This window comes from Cydia amplana, chromosome 16 (genome assembly GCF_948474715.1).
Source record: "Cydia amplana chromosome 16, ilCydAmpl1.1, whole genome shotgun sequence".
Classification (NCBI taxonomy): domain Eukaryota; kingdom Metazoa; phylum Arthropoda; class Insecta; order Lepidoptera; family Tortricidae; genus Cydia; species Cydia amplana.
The window spans coordinates 2594159-2612342 of record NC_086084.1 but is presented as its reverse complement, the minus strand read 5'-3'; the positions used below and the strand labels follow the sequence as shown (position 1 = coordinate 2612342).

General features: G+C 37.3%; 1 protein-coding gene across 4 annotated transcripts in view; it reads left to right on the top strand.

Moving 5' to 3' along the window:
• Positions 1-12018, top strand: part of LOC134655381 (optineurin) — a 34615-nt gene extending 22597 nt beyond the window's left edge. For 2 of the 4 annotated variants that reach the window (XM_063510835.1, XM_063510839.1), the window contains 4 exons: positions 172-320; positions 2159-2279; positions 7441-7587; positions 8739-8907. In XM_063510835.1, coding sequence (XP_063366905.1) covers positions 172-320; positions 2159-2279; positions 7441-7587; positions 8739-8894 — 573 coding nt within the window. In that variant the 3' untranslated portion in view covers positions 8895-8907. Of the gene's footprint in view, positions 1-171; positions 321-2158; positions 2280-4723; positions 4790-7440; positions 7588-8738; positions 8908-11915 lie in introns of those variants that run through there. The other 2 variants (XM_063510836.1, XM_063510838.1) reach the window with 2 other exon arrangements.
• The last annotated feature ends 6166 nt before the right edge of the window (positions 12019-18184 follow it).

Here is an 18184-nt window from a genome sequence, read left to right as displayed (position 1 = left end):
TCCACTTTAGGCCACAAGATGGCAGACCCCCAACATACCGCGCGTGAACTGTAGGAGGCAGCGCCTGATTTGGCGTGAAGTTTGTCAAGTTTCTGTTTCCGATTTAGGCCGCAAGATGGCAGATCCTCCAACGTACACGGTCCCTATAGTATTTATTTATTCTTCTTACAGAAACCTTCAAACGGTCCTAATGTAGAGGCGCTGACCACAGCGCTGCTCGCTAGAGGGCAGGAGGTATCGGCTCTTACCCTAGAGCTGAATACATTGCAACAGCAAAAAGAAGAGGTTGATGTACTGAAAGCGCAGTTGGAACTGTACAAGTAAGTTTTTATAATCTCATACTCTAAATAGTTCATTAATTAAAACAAAAATATTTGGTTTTCCATCACAGAAAGTCTTATGTACATTGCTATCCTAATCCGCGAAATAATAATTTATGCTAGTCAATCAGTCCTAACCCGTTATACTTACTAGCGTACCCTTCGAAAAAATATACCACCTTACAAAACTCGACACGTGTTACGCCTCTATGAGGCATTATCGGGAGATGCTGGGGATGTGAACGGTCTGGCTTCCGGCAACGGAATGAGCTGTCTCGAATTGTCGGCCATATTTATATACTATATAAATACAATAAATAAATAAATATTATGGGTTATTTTTACACAAATTGACTAAGTACCTAAGTGACTAACTTGACGGTGCAAGTGTGAGTGTTAATTGCTTAAGCTTTGGATTCCTCCGAAAACGGTGCCGTCATATTACGGCCGCTATATAGCGTTGACTGACGTCACTAGAACGTTGTCTATGTAAACAAGATGGCGCGGTTTCCTAGACGGCGTTACGTTACGTTGATTGTCAACGTAACGTAAGATGACGGCCGTCATGACCTTGTCGATAGTTTCGTGAACGTTTTATTAGATAGCGGTGACGCCATTTTGAATAAATGACACGAGATTTGAATAAATGATTCCGTACTACGATTATTTTCCTCTTCTGATGATATTTCATCCTCCAAGTAAATTATAGATGATCAAGCAAATCTTGCCAGTAGGAAAAGGCGCGAAATTCAAATTTTCTATGGGACGTTATTCCATCGCGCCTACATTTTTCAAATTTGCCGCTTTGACCTTGGTGGATGACGGTGTGTTATGACGCCGTGGTACTTTCCACATGTCGCCACCGTAAAGACGGCCGTCTTTGGCAGCCGCTATATGACGGCCGTCATATGACGGCACCGTTTTCGGAGGAATCCAAAGCTTTACAGACTGAGAGCTAGCCCCGTAAAATGAATCCTCGTTAGTCTAAATCCTCACCACGTATTATACGTCCACGAGAGGGATACTTTTTCTAAAAGAACAACCCCAAGGTGACTACTTCGGGTGTCGAATTTGAAGCACGATTTTCTCTTGCTGTCATTTCTAGTAAAGTAGTTGGGAACAAATCAAATTATTTTATGAAATATTTTGATTTGTGTTCAAAGTTGTGTATAGATGGCAGTACCAGTCTCTCTCGCTATATCGTAATTCCGTAAGGAATTCGTATAGGAGGTGCAAGCGCATATTGCTTGCCCTTAGAGTTGGTCAAAGACGCCTAGTCTTAGTAAGATGGCATATAGTCGAGAAATTGGGACGGGTTCCACCGTGGCGGGGTGGCCAAGGGGTTCAAGGCGTTAGCCCGCATTGCTAAAGACGCCGGTTCGAATCCGGGCCGTTCACTAGAGGGCTTCGTCACTTTTTATTTATTATCATCATCATTATCCTCGCGTTGTCCCGGCATTTTGCCACGGCTCATGGTAGCCTGGGGTCCGCTTGGCAACTAATCCCAGGAATTGGCGTGGGCACTAGTCTTTACGAAAGCGACTGCCATCTGACCTTCCAACCCAGAGGGTAAACTAGGCCCGTATCGGGATTAGTCCGGTTTCCTCACGATGTTTTCCTTCACCGAAAAGCCACTGGTAAATATGAAATGATATTTCGTACATAAGTTCCGAAAAACTCATTGGTACGAGCCGGGGTTTGAACCCGCGACCTCCGGATTGCAAGTCGCACGCTCTTACCGCTAGGCCACTTTTTATTTATTATATGACATCTATTTCAGTTTACTAGTCTTTGATTTGGATTAGTCAACCTATATCTAAATATGATCGTGTCTACAGGAGTGACTTCGAAGCAGAGCGCACGGCGCGTGAGATGATGGCCGTGGAGAAGGAACACATCCTCACGGATCTGCGCACCAGCCAGCGCCGCAACCAGGAGCTCATGCAGAAACTAGAACAGGTTAGTTACATCTTTATTGACGTCAGATGTCGCTATCTACACTAAAGCTTTGGATTCCTCCGAAAACGGTGCCGTCATATGACGGCCGTCATATAGCGGCAGCAAAAGACGGCCGTCTTTACGGTGGCGACATGTGGAAAGTACCACGGCGTCATAACACACCGTCATCCATCAAGGTCAAAGCGGCAAATTTGAAAAATGTAGGCGCGATGGGATAACGTCCCATAGAAAATTTGAATTTCGCGCCTTTTCCTACTGACAAGATTTGCTTGATCATCTATAATTTACTTGGAGAATGAAATATCATCAGAAGAGGAAAATAATCGTAGTACGGAATCATTTATTCAAATCTCGTGTCATTTATTCAAAATGGCGTCACCGCTATCTAATAAAACGTTCACGAAACTATCGACACCGTCATGACGGCCGTCATCTTACGTTACGTTGACAGTCAACGTAACGTAACGCCGTCTAGGAAACCGCGCCATCTTGTTTACATAGACAACGTTCTAGTGACGTCATTCAACGCTATATAGCGGCCGTCATATTACGGCACCGTTTTCGGAGGAATCCAAAGCTTAAAACAACGGGTTGCACTCCGGGAGTGCCGACCGAAGTGAAAACTCAATGACATCTTACGTCTTATGGTCACGTGATCGTCTCACGCTGTCTCGAGTTTAACATTTTTTTCCCCACCTCAAAAAGTGCACAGCGCCGCTAAAGAAGTTTTCGCTTCAAAAATACATAGATTGCTCACTCCATACATCAGTTTTGGTACCAAAAAGACTTATTTTTCTTATGCTCAACAACATACGACTTTTCGGTTGGTGCTACATCTATTGTCAAGTAGCAGTACTGATAATTCCGCTACCTACTCGATGCTAGATGCCGACTGTGAAAATAATAGTCTTTTTGGTACCAAAACTGATGTATGGAGTGAGCACTCTTGTCTTACTATATTTCTCTATGGCTTGACACAAATACACATCCTGACATTGACAGATGGTTTTAATCCTATCGATGTCATCTCACACAACCATAACAAAGTCGATGATTTAAAAAAAAAGTCGCCGCTCTCTTTTACTATTTCAAAAGTCATACGCGACGACGAAGAGTTTGGACGACTGCCAGCCTATTATGGATAGCTTTATCCATCTTTATCCACGTGATAAAATAACTGTCACTGTTTAACACCGTGGGAAAGAAAGTGACGGACACCGTTTTATCACGCTGTCACGTAGACAAGAACGACCATCATATCCGTACATGTCTGGCCTAGTGGGTAGTGACCCTGCCTGTGCAGCCGCGGTCCTGGGTTCGAATGCCGGGAAGGGCATTTATTTGTGTGATGAGCACATATATTTGTACCAGAGTCTTGGGTGTTTTCTATGTATTTGTATATTATGTATATCGTTGTCTGAGTACCCACAACACAAGACTTCTTGAGCTTACTGTGGGACTTAGTCAATCTGTGTAAGAATGTCCTATAATATTTATTTATTTATTATAGGTTAAAGTTTTTTTTTAAGTTGCATGTTGTTTCCACTTCACGCTGCTAACAAGGAGTGCGTATTCGTACGTTCGTTTTTATTTATTAATCTATTTAATGTTAATTGCGTTAAATCGTCACGCTTTCCACCTAATACGTCCCAATGGCCGTCTTTCGGACAGTCATTTTGACGTAGGTTAGAAAAAAAGTCCATCCTCAATTTGTCATTGGAATGAATGACTTTTCTTTTTAACCGACTTCAAAATGTATGATATTACTTTTTGAAGGTAAATGGCCTAAAAATGATGTTGATAATGTTTAAGACTTGGTCACACAGGTACGTTTTCCGGGCGGGGCGTGAGCGTTATATATGTAAAAGCGGCGCGTCCCGCTCACGCCACGCCCGAAATACGCGCATGTGATGATGCCGTAGGCTTCTGTTTCGTTAATTATCCGAAACAAAAGAGGCGCCTATGACTGATTTTCGACCAAAAGGGAATAGTAAGTATTCGCGAAAATCAAAGGTCTTCTACATCTATCTCTATCATATTTATAAGAATGATAGAGATGGAGTAGACCAATTCCGATATAATATTTTCACACGGCACATCGTTACGACATTAGCTTAGCATTGTCGTTTCACGCTCACTTGCTTGCGTACGCTAATAGGGTATTTGACTGTATTTAAAATAAATTATTTCCACCATGCATGAAATAAAGCACCAGATAATTATTAGAAAAACATAGATAGCAGTTATTTTTAAACAAAAGTTCTATTTATAATAAATCGGATAGAAATAAAAGTAGATGAGTTTACAGTGACGTCACGGTGTAATGTTTCATATAAATTCCATATTAGCAAATCGTTTTGACAGTTCTAAAAAAGAAACTTATTTGACTAGTAGGAGAATACGCTATTTACGTCATCGAGGACTTATTAAAGTATTTTCTTTAGTTCCGCCGGAGACGGGGCGTGGACGACCCGGATCCGTGCGACGTGCAGTAACAAGCAAGCAAATGTATCAGAATGGCGTAACTACTACCACAGCATTGCAAAATTAACAAAAAAGGATGGCAACATTACCAAGTGCAAACTACTACATAGCAAGATGTTAGCGAAATTGTCATAGCGTGGCAAAATACTACTACCACAAGATTGCAAAATTAACAAAAAGGATGGCAACATTACCAAGTGCAAACTACTACATAGCAAGATGTTAGCGAAATTATCATAGCGTGGCAAAATACTACTACCACAAGATTGCAAAATTAACAAAAAGGATGGCAACATTACCAAGTGCAAACTACTACATAGCAAGATGTTAGCGAAATTATCATAGCGTGGCAAAATACTACTACCACAAGATTGCAAAATTAACAACAGGGATGGCAACATTACCAAGTGCAAACTACTACATAGCAAGATGTTAGCGAAATTATCATAGCGTGGCAAAATACTACTACCACAAGATTGCAAAATTAACAAAAAGGATAGCAACATTACCAAGTGCAAACTACTACATAGCAAGATGTTTTCATTTCATTTCATTTATTTACTGCAATCCATGGTACATATAGGTGTTATAATCATTTAAATTGTAACAGCATGGACCCTGAATAGGGTATAGCATGATAATCTTAAAAACTAAATACTTAAAATTACCTTAAAACATAACATAACATAATTTTGATTTCTACACTGAATAATCCAAATATATTTCCGATGACATTACAATACATTATCAATTAAAATAATAATAATAGTGTCAATTCATTTATAATAATAATTCATTTAATTCTCAGTCGTATCACTATTGTCAGATGCCATAAATTCTTGATAAGAATAAAATGATTTAGCAATTAACCATGATTTGAGTTTATTTCGAAATATATTATAAGTTTCAACGTCTTTAATAGAATCAGGGATTTTGTTATATATTTTTATCGACTGGTAATGGGGCCCGTTTTTTGTTAGCGAAATTATCATAGCGTGGCAAAATACTACTACCACAAGATTGCAAAATTAACAACAGGGATGGCAACATTACCAAGTTATGGTGTGCAAACTACAACATAGCAAGATGTTAGCGAAATTATCATAGCGTGGCAAAATACTACTACCACAAGATTGCAAAATTACCAACAGGGATGGCAACATTACCAAGTTATGGTGTGCAAACTACTACAACATAGCATGATGTTAGCGAAATTATCATAGCGTGGCAAAATCAACTAAATCTCAGGGCTACTGTGGGTTGGACGCCTTGATTCATACTTAAGAGACTATTTACCATCAAATGACAGAATTACAAATAACACAGTGAAAAAATGCATGAAAATATTACCAATAACCAAATCAATAATAAAGAAGGCCTAGTAATTACTTCATTATTGCCAGGCCCTGTCTAAAAGGTAAATTAACGTATTTTCTGCTGATATGGATGACGGATTCGAAGGTAGCTTTACCTATGCACAGTACAAAAGATGGCGATGGATAAATGTGCTAAATTTCAATTATTTCATTAATTCAATGAAAAAAAAAATGTCGACATCGAGACTATCGATAGTCGAGACTGGGATATGCCGATTAACTATAGTAATCTTTAAGTAAATATAATAATAAATTTGTGTAATGCAAACTTTTGTCTAAAAATGATACTTATTTAAATAGAATTGGTATTATCAACTTCTAACCTTTCATTATTTATTTCGAAGCTTTTTACAAGCATATTGTTTAAAAATGTGATATTTATACTAAAACTTTAAATGTTGCGCACTAATTTTTATTTAATGTTTAACATGTTCTTTATAATCCAGTGATGTAATCTTTTTTGATAGAATAGCATTTATCTCATTGAGTCAAACAAAACCTCCACTCTTTTAATAACATTTGTGATATTTACGACTTTGGATTTTATGTATGATTATCATCTTAAGGCAAATTAAACGTTATTTAAATTAATCGGTTTTTCATTTAGAATATCCTCATATACCTACTATAGTGTTAAGAAATAAGTAAGGGATAGGGGTTACGCCGAACGCCAGCGCATCACGATTATTTAAGCGAAATTGAACTTTACGGAGTCCCACGTAAGTCCTTATTGCATTGGCGAAGCTGACGGCTGTAGCCGTCTTTGGCGGTCAAAGGGTTATTCTAAGTTAGAATGTAGTATAATTTCTAACCCATTAGCGCCTACCTACGCCCACTGTTTGGAACCCACCTTTTTTTAAATGCTGTTGGGTGGACTTACATTAGAAAATCGAAATAACCCAGATGTGCCCAAGTGGGTACAATGGGCGCTAATATAACCAATAGTGAACATGTTTTGATATTTACAAGTGGCTCGTAGGTGAACGAAAACCTCGCGAGGAAACCGGAGTAATCACAATAATTTATCTCTGAAGTTGAAAGATGGCAGTTTGTTTCGTAAAAATATGTGCATGTGCAAAACAAAATTGGTTTAATTATCAATAAATTGGGCCAATTTAGGATGCAATTGCTCCTAATTTGGTGGCCGGGCGGTCTAGTGGTCAGGACGTTAGCCGCGTAAGCTGAAGACGCGGGTTCGATGCCCGCCTCGGCCACCTTGGTCACATTTTCTTTAGTTTATTGTATGATATCTATTTCGGTTTATCCAATTGCTAATGAAAGTCAATTTACATGGTCAACAGAACCCGGCCGTTTCCAGCAACAGCATGAGCCCTCAAAACCGACCTCATACACGCGCCACCGGATCTCGACCGACCACTGTCATCCGAACTGCGACCCCCAGCTCACCATCATCCATTTCTACGCAGGGCAACACTACCGGCAATATGGTAAGACTGGATACGAGCAATAATTCATTGATTCTTGAATAGAGACTGTTCGGAAAGAGAAGTGTCATGGAATGTATGGGGCCACATACATACAGACTTTACCTAAGTGTAAGACAAATTCGTGCTTCATACTTATCAGTTATAGTTAATGTACTCGTAGATGTCGCTGTACGGCTTCGTACGTTAAGAGAGTGTGGAGTCGATTTTCACAGACAGCGAAATCGACTCCACTCTCGCGTTCGCTGCTTCACGCACATAGTCTGGAGGGGGCTGGATGCGGCTGTTCAAGTATAGTATGGCTAACACTGACTTAAACTTTCACGATTTTTACACATTATTAACGTTGGAGGTAAATCTTAAAACTTAGATACGCGATTAAGTCCCGTTGTATAATTTAATAATATAGTATGGCTCTTCTCAGGTGAACTTTTCGCTTCGAACCTTAATCTTTCAAACAAAGGCCATTGTCTCTATTATCGCAAAGCCGTTTCATTTTTAACACCACACTAAGTATCAAAATAATATGAGTGCCGTATCGCTTCGGGGCGTTCTATGGTCCTACACTACCAAAACGTAATATCTAGTATATCAGTGACATTAAATTTGAACGTTAATACTATGACGATACCGGTTGTTTTTCAATATGAATGTTGTACTGGCACGTGCTAACGCTCGAGCTAGCGGCTTTGCGATAATAGAGACAATGGCCTTTGTTTGAAAGATTAAGGTTCGAAGCGAAAAGTTCACCTCAGAAGAGCCATACTATAGTAATAGGCGAAAAAGAGATTGTCAAAATTTGACGTGCCATTTATCACAAAATATATGGCATCGAATAGCGTCATATGTTAAGGCTGTCAAACTGGGGTGCCCGAGTTTTTCATGTCATTAAATAATTAATAGTTCTGTCCGCTTGAGCCGGTAATACTTATTTTCTTATATTAATAGTTAGCCTTTCGGTTTTGAAAATCTTGAAATACTGCATTATACAGGATCGTGATTACAATGGTTTAAGTTTCTGTTAAAAATAGAATTAACTATTTTAATTTGACTGTGTATTGTATTGTTAAGGATTACTTTATTTTTACATTATTTATGTATACTAAAAATACAACTATTGTCACTAAGTAAACTGATAGCATATTACCACGAAGGTCCGGAAAAAAAAGAAGTTATCCAACGAGCCACCAGCACCAGAGGAGCCTAAACAAGTGACTCCGCCGCCGCTGCGTTTCGACTGCCCGGTGTGCGACCAGCCTTTCAAGACGCTCGTTTTGTTACAGCAACATGTTGAACACTGCCTGTTGTAGGGTTTATAGTGCGACATAAATAGTTGAAAAGGGTTATTCCCACTAGTTACCACCAAGTTGTTACCAGTGGTAACTACTGGGAATTTTTTTCCCACCTTTTACCACTGGTAACTACTGGGAAAAATTATTCCCAGTAGTTACCACAACTCGGTTTAGTGGTAACTACTGGGAATTTTTATTCCCTGTAGTTACCACCAAAATTTTGTTAGAGTTAAATACTAATAAAAACAGTATAAATAGTATTGTATAAATATAGAATGATTTTTAATAAATAATTATAAGTCGATTAGTGTTTTAGTAAACTGCCTTAAAAGTGACCAAAAATATTGAAACAGTTTAACCGGTACTAGTACAAAAACTATAATATATGTAAGGATAAATTGAATAATCCATTTAGATTATTTTTCAAGTGATTTTATTAGGTAATTCAAAATCACTATATATTTATACTATACTATTTACCTATACTGTTTTTATTAGTATTTAACTCTAACAAAACTTTGGTGGTAACTACTGGGAATAAAAATTCCCAGTAGTTACCAGTGGTAAAAGATGGGAAAAAAATTCCCAGTAGTTACCACTGGTAACAACTTGGTGGTAACTAGTGGGAATAACCCGTTGAAAATGGAAATGAAAAAAAATCCATACTAAATTGTTGCCAAGTTTAAGCATTTTACGCCAAAAATGTGACAGTTACGTAGTAATGCTCTGGTTTCCTAGGATAGCGGTGCCGTCATATAGCGGCCGACTCCATACAAATACTACGACATCCATATTTAGTCGTATTATTTAGTATGGAGACGGCCGTTATAATATGACGGCACCGCTATCCTAGGAAAACCGATCTTAAGTGGCACAATTTCATGCCGGACTAAAGTCTATTTTTTTATTCCGTAGACTGAAATGACAGTTAATTGTATGAGCATGAAATGTCATTTCATACTATTAACTGTCATTTCAGTCTACCGAATAAAAAAATAGACTTTATACGTTTACGCGATTATAGTGTTGCCAGATTGCAATGTAAAAGAGATTGGCAATTCAAATATTGGGGCATTTTTAATAAACATTTAGAAAATGCATTTAGGTAAATATACATTTATTTTGCAGTTTTTATGTACATATATTAATTATTTCATAATAAATTATAATTATATTAGTTTAGTCATTTATTTTTAAATGAGTCCTAATAATCTTTATTTATCTATGTCGCGTATTATTTTTTTATGATTATGGTGAGACATATTTATTATTTTATATCTTTGAGTGTTTGAGTGTTGTATTAACGAGATCTAACACCGATTAATGCCTAACCTACTCAACAATTGCATTGCTATAGACTAATATAGACAATTAACATGTATGGCATGAATTGTATAAATGCATTTGTTTTGATGTATTTTTTTTCATACAAACATAGTCTCCATTTACCTCCCTTTATATTTAGTTACTTATTTATTTAGTTACTGTGGGAAACAAACAGGCAAAAACAACACACAGTACAGTTTCCACAATACTCTGTTGAACTACTTACTACACTTTCGCGCAATGAAAACGGGATGTGTAAAGTCGTCCTACAAAGTGAGCCGTTTTGTATAGTTTTGAATCAAAACTTTTGATAGCTCCTGAGTGTAAAATCAATATTTATGGACTAATCTAATAACCAAAAATAAAAATTACTCTACTGACTATAACCATTTTGCTTACCGTGATTCCATTGTTTTAATTATGTATGCACTTCTAATTACCAATGTGATAATTATTTTGAAATACCCGCATGATTTTTACGAAATAAGATTTTTACGATTTATATTTTTATTATAGAGAGGATTACTGCAATGTTTTGCCACCAGAGTAGTGTTGAGTTGCTCACTCGTGAGGCACCTCATTTGTACCACTCATTTTGTTAATTTGTCGCAGTACTTCGTACCGCAAAAATGTCTTACTTCACTCCTCTATTCATTTTACTCATTTACTCGCGCGCATCACAAACACCTCTTGCCACACAAATCATTCACACACTTCAAATTTCAAAAAAACTCTTATCCGTTCAAATTCACTCGCGAGTCTCGCGACCGTCAAAACTCATACACTCCACACAACTCGCAACAGAGTCCCTGGATTGCGCGAGGCGCTAGGTGCTCGCCTGCTCGCCGACACTCAAAACTCAAATGTCTCAAATGAAGAAACGAGTAATGATCCACACTGTCAACTACCGAACTACAAACCTTATTGCAACGACAAAAGGTCCACCGAGAAATGCGTTGAGTTTGTACCACTCACCGCCTCTCTGTGACATGAACCCCTCAAAAATCCTTTCAAAATGAAACAATGAATTAGAAATACCCAAAGAGGGAGTGAGACCGACACGCGACGTACTTCAATATCGCTTCGCGTCACCACCGAAAATACGTTAACAATTAAACACGAAAGACAACAAGCGTAAGCGCTGCAAGCTTTCATACAACTTAAAACAATTTTCGCTGTTGGAATTAATGGAATAGTTGACGCTGAAAATATGCTAGTACCTCACCTCATTTGAAGTAAGACATTGTAACACCACATTTTAGAAAATGAGGTACTCATACAAACTCATTTTAAATTGATGTCCTACCCATCACTACACCAGAGTGCAGCACTAGTGACTTTAGTATACCATAGACTAATTAACTTATACATACTGTACCTTAAACTGTTTATTGACAAGTTTTCAAAGACAATCAAATATGACATTGATACATCAAGGCGGTTTGTTTACAAAGGGCCTACCGGAAAACGCGAATTCGAAACTCGGCTATCTGCCTCTTTATCGCTCGAATATGCAAGAGTGATAGAGGGGTTAGATAACAAAATTTCGACTCTCGTTTGCGGTAGACCCTTAGTTTGTGACTTATTGTGGGAGTGGCGCCCCCTACGCAGACTTTCGCGTAATATTCCCTATTGATAATTGCGAAAATAATTTTAGTGTGTTGGTGTGCCATAGAGTGACTAAATAAGTATTAATCTGATGTTTTCTTACAGGTGTACAAGTGCCCGAAGTGCCTGAGATTCTCGAGCGAGCAATACAAGGCCATGGAAGACCATTTCGACTTCTGTCTAGACGACTTTTAAGGTTCATGGAGACCACAGACAAGACATCCTCCAGACTGAGCATGGTACCGCTACCCCCTCTGCCACAAATACACGGTAATTTTACTCCATTTTCGAGTCAAAGTGTCTTTGTGTGACGTCCGTGTCTTTGAACGGACCAATCACGGCACGGGACTCGCTCACCTCGTCCCCCGCACCCCAGTATTTTTGGCAGCATCGGTTTCATGAAACAATTGGTCTAAACTCCGTCTAGAGGATTCCTAGTCTATGGTGGAGACTTCTCTTCTTCAAGGCTTTTGGTATGTTTGTCTCCCTGTATCTTAGCGCCACTTTCACCATCCCACTAACCCGGGGTTAACCGGTTAAGCCGTTAATCCACTGTCAGATTGTACTGGTAACCATGGTTACTCCGGGTTTAACCAGTTAACCCCGGGTTGGTGGGATGGTGCAAGTGGTGCCTTTCCACTGCTGTAATCCAGCGGAGCGGAGAAGACAACCAATTCTATTAGTCGGATTTCCGTACGTCTTTTGTCTCGGCCTCAATGGAAACGCAGCTTTAGACGATAGTTACCTCGTTTTTAAGATTAGAAGAATAAGAATATAGAAAATTAAAAAAATCTATTATTAATTTTGTGTTAAAGAAAACAAGAAGCAATTAAAATATTTCTTAATAATCGTACGTTGGGACTTTCTTAGTAATTAAAACGAGGTATTTGTTTTTAATTTTTTTTAGAGACACAAACTAAGATTGAAAATGTGGGTATCATACAGTACGATTTACTGTGATTTTTTTGATTTCGTTCCTTTTCGGTGCTTTAATTTTTGGCTAAGTATAATATATTATTCCCACAAAGACTAAAAATTATTATTTAAAAAAAAAAAGCTTTTCATGTATAAAAATAATATTTTTGTAAAAAAATAGTACAAATCTTCGTATTCAAAATGTATAAGGAGGGTAAAGCTTTGGATTCCTCCGAAAACGGTGCCGTCATATTACGGCCGCTATATAGCGTTGACTGACGTCACTAGAACGTTGTCTATGTAAACAAGATGGCGCGGTTTCCTAGACGGCGTTACGTTACGTTGATTGTCAACGTAACGTAAGATGACGGCCGTCATGACCTTGTCGATAGTTTCGTGAACGTTTTATTAGATAGCGGTGACGCCATTTTGAATAAATGACACGAGATTTGAATAAATGATTCCATACTACGATTATTTTACTCTTCTGATGATATTTCATCCTCCAAGTAAATTATAGATGATCAAGCAAATCTTGTCAGTAGGAAAAGGCGCGAAATTCAAATTTTCTATGGGACGTTATCCCATCGCGCCTACATTTTTCAAATTTGCCGCTTTGACCTTGGTGGATGACGGTGTGTTATGACGCCGTGGTACTTTCCACATGTCGCCACCGTAAAGACGGCCGTCTTTTGCGGCCGCTATATGACGGCCGTCATATGACGGCACCGTTTTCGGAGGAATCCAAAGCTTTACCAATGAGGTTGGTTATTCTTAAACGGAAGGATCTGATTGGTTGATGAAATGTGGCTGTGATTGGTTGGAAATTCCAACCTTTTCCGTCTGGTGAGATCTCAAAAAGACAATCAAAAGGAAATGAAATTGTAAGTAGTAAATAAAATGTAGAAAACTATATTATAATCACGTTGGAACCTCATAGTTGCATTACGAAATGAAATTTTTTGATGATTATTCTTATTTAAACCGCCTTTCCACTATGACTATGACATTTGATCTATCGTTTCTATGTATACTGGGAACTGGAAAATACATATGTATGTATACAATATGTTTTTACTGGTAATTTCGGATAGAGAGGCTCATTTTTACTTTCAATTAATATTATTTTCTTTCTATATATTATTAGTGATAGAAATTATAAAATACAAAAAAATAAAATGTATGTTAGTGAATCATGTATACGCAAACATAAAAAAAATATTTTTATAATACTATTTTATTACCATGGTACATATTTTCTTTTACAAACGCTCTGATGACGTCCGTCTATATGTTGAGGTAAATCGTAATTTAGAAAGTATTTTATTGTTTGTATCTCCTTGGATATCACGGGCCAATAATCCCGGTCTTTTGATAGGCTTGCGTGGGAATATAGATCCAACACGTAGAGGCCCCTTGGAGAGCTTTTATGTCATGTAGAAGGCCTGCTGGAACCCGTTCATAGGTGCAACAATAGACACCCGTGACCCGGTCTCGGCAGGCATTATTGTTTTATTATTAAGGTTTGTTGCTAAACTTTAATTAGCCAGCAGAAGTTGATAAGCGGGTGGGGTGTTCAAAATTAATTGAACACAACTTATTTATAAAAGTATAATGAGCACTATACGTATTACTGAATACCTTATCTTATGGTTTCGGGGGCTCTTGCGGGTCCTTCAAATTCAAATAATTCATTTCAGAAAATAATTCCATATAAAATAAAATTACTATAATTAAATTCAAATTAGAATTAAATATAGACTGAAATAGATGTCATATATTAAATAAAAAGTGACGAAGCCCTCCAGTGGTGAAGGCCGGATCCTTTAATATATGACATCTATTTCAGTTTATAATTTATACATAGTAGTGTGACTACTTAAAAAACACAAATCAAAATATTTAATAAAATAATGTGATTTGTTCCCAAAGTTGTGTAGAATTAAATGTGTTAGTAATAATGGGAAATTCTTAAATAAATTGGTAAAATTACAATTATTATAATTAAATCCATTCAAAATTTAAACCCATTAATTAAACTTCGACCCATTGGGATATTTTGTGTAATCGCCCCCTCAAGACCGTGTGCCTACTCAAGAGCTTTCTCGACCATCTCCTTATTACGGATGGAGCTCAAGGGCAGTGCTTTAAATTCCTTCGGTTCCTGATAGCCTGCTCCAATGTCCTTCGTTCTCTGTATGGCGAGGGCGTGACATTCACACATTAGGTGTTTTATTGTCTCTTTCTCTTCGCGACACATTCGACAGTCGGTGTTGTCAGAGTGACCCAAGTCTTGGCCAAGACTCCTTTGACCTGTAAACACCCGTGTTTTATTTTAAGGATCCATACCCTAAGGGTAAAAACTAGAGATGCACCGGATATCCGGTTACTATCCGGTATCCGGCCTATCCGGCCGTTATTTTAGTATCCGGCCAGATACCGGATAGTGCCCTACTATCCGGCCGGATACCGGATAGTCCAATTAACACATTTTGGGGTAAAAAATGGAATCTAAAAAACAAGCACGGTCATAATGCTAACGACACAGTAGATAGAAATGAATACGTAACCAATGTCACACAATACACTTATTTGTTTACACAAAAATACGCGCGCGCACTTGTAACTATAAACGAACTTACTACGTAATGACATGATAAAACTCGTTACGATCCTAGAAGTGTGTCCGCGCGAACGTTCACTACGTAACAGGTCGAAACCTACACGACGCGCACCTGCAAAACTCAAAATATAGGTATAGTTCCGCCGGCCGAATATCCGGCGGCCGGATACCGGATATTCGGACAGTGTCCAGGCCGGATATCCGGTATCCGGCCAAACAACTATCCGTTGCATCTCTAGTAAAAACGGGACCCTATTACTAAGACTCCGCTGTCCGTCTGTCCTTCAGGCGGTATCTCATGAACCGTTATAGCTACACAGTTGAAATTTACACAAATAATGTATTTCTGTTGCCGCTATAACAAATACTAAAAACAGAATATAATAAATATTTAAGTGGGGCTCCCATACAACAAACGTGTTTTTTTTTGCCGTTTTTTGCGTAATGGTACGGAACCCTTCGTGCTCGAGTCCGACTCGCACTTGGCCGGTTTTTTTAATACCCTAGCCTGCTTAGTTACTTCTGCTGCTAGCTGTACTAAGACGTATAATTGTATTTTTGACCTCAAGATGTCACCACATAGTAGATATATTATTATAGTTATCATCAGTGCCATTATAATTTTTTAGTGGATATGTAATTCTACCACGACATTTCCAAGATGGCGGCGTCATTCCCAAAGATTTGGATGTTATACATTTATGAATATGTACCGTATTTCATTCTAGTAAGGTATATATTTAACCTATTCGTGTTATACCTTGTTTTTGCTGAAAATTAAGTATTAAAAAGTTCTTATACCGTTGTGGTAAAGTCCACATTTCAATGTTTGTTGGAAGTTATATAAATATCATTCTATGTACTTCTAAAACATCCTACCGCCAATAATTTAATGACGCGTAGTATATAAATATTATTACCATAGTATTTTAAGTTTTCGATATGATTATTAGTGATTTAACAATTTATTGACTTGTTAGCATTTAAGTTTAATGTGAGACTTATTTTATCCAATTCTGTAAGATTTTTGTAACAAAGAGATCAGGAAGTAAATATTCAGATATATGTACAATAAATTAAACGACTTACTCCCTTATTCATAAACGTCTGCTAAGTTAATCAGCTGATGATCGTCGTTTGTTCCTCTCTATGGCATAACAACAGGAACAAACGACGATCATCAACTGATTAAGTTAGCAACCGTTTATGAATAAGGCGATTAGTAGACAATTATACCTACCATTAAACTTAAGCAATGACTCCCGCTCGGCACATTTTAAAGCATAGAAACATACAGGGGCCCAAAAACACGTCGACTAAATTTTTTTAGGAATATATTCTTACTGACAAGTCCTTTACAAAATTTCATTTAACTAACATAAAGCGTATTATCTTCAAAATATTCTACTTTACTTTTGATACACAAACGCAAACGTTTGTTAAAGTTATCGACAAAATGCCACAGTTAAAAAAATTGTCAACGTAAAGGCAAATACCGAGCGTTTAACAGCAAATTATTACTAAAACTTATTTAGACTGGGTCATAATATTGCGTAAAAAATGTAATTGTAAAAAGAAAATATTTAAAAAAAGTAAGTAAATAAAATTTTCTGGTGTAGGTAGTTAAGTACATATACTATTTCATTTCACATTCCTGACATCAATTTAATCAGATATTTAGAAAATTGTTAGTTTAATTACACTCGTTGTGGTCTCCCAAAGACCGTTACACAGAACAAAATCACTATATTATTGTAAGTTTTTCTGTAGTTATCTAATAATAAAGATTTGATTATGTCTTTCTGTGATTCGCACAATGTGTTTAAATGTGTCAAAATAGATTAATTGTATTGTTTAAAATAAATGACTATAATGTATATTTGTTTTTGTCATTATGAAATTATCTTATCCATTATTCCTCATGTTACGAGGCAATGACGATATTTCCATGTTTACGAAAAAAGACTTATTGTGACGTCCCACGGCTAAAGGTACCTTATGGCCGTTGGCGCTTACGCTATTGTTAACGCCGCTCCGCCGCCGCGCGCTATTATTATTGCGGCGCTATGCGACGTAAGCGCCAACTGCCATAAGGTACCTTTTGCTGTGGAACGTCACAATTATTCTCTATCTAGGTGGGTAAAGATATACCTATCGTCGTAAGGCCCGCTATACAACATTTATCTAATTTTAATGTGACCTTTGTTGTATAGTAAATTGGGATTAATTTCGTTTGTTTGAAAAAATCGGTTTATGAAAGGTTCTACTTCTAATTAGATTGCAACGAAGTGTGCATTGTAATGCACATTGGGCTTTACGAGGCTATCTAATTTCTTGCATTATTCTCCGAATGCTATAATAAGGGATGGAGGTGAAAAGGTGTAATAAAATTCACATATGATTTTCGAAATGAAATATATTTCACGGAACCCGTAGCGTTTCTTGGCTGTTTTTATAAAATTTATACAAATAGAGTATACTTTACTAAATTTATATTCTTTACATTAATACCACAGGTCCTCTACATATCTCTAACCAATATTTAGGTACTAACGGTTATTGGCACCTCGGTTCTACATATACGCAATGCGCAATTCTAACTAAATAATGTATTTGTTGAGTTATCAATAAATACATTATTTTATTTATTTAGCTAATAGAAATAAAGTGAGATTCGGAGAGACAAGCGAAAGTTTTGTTAACTAAGTATAAACCGCTGTGTATAGATCAGTATATAAATAGGTGATAGTTACAATTCATTTTCAGTTTGATTTCTTTAAAGATTAACATGTTTAGTTATGTTATTATATGTGGAGTCCCACGGCTAAAGGTACCT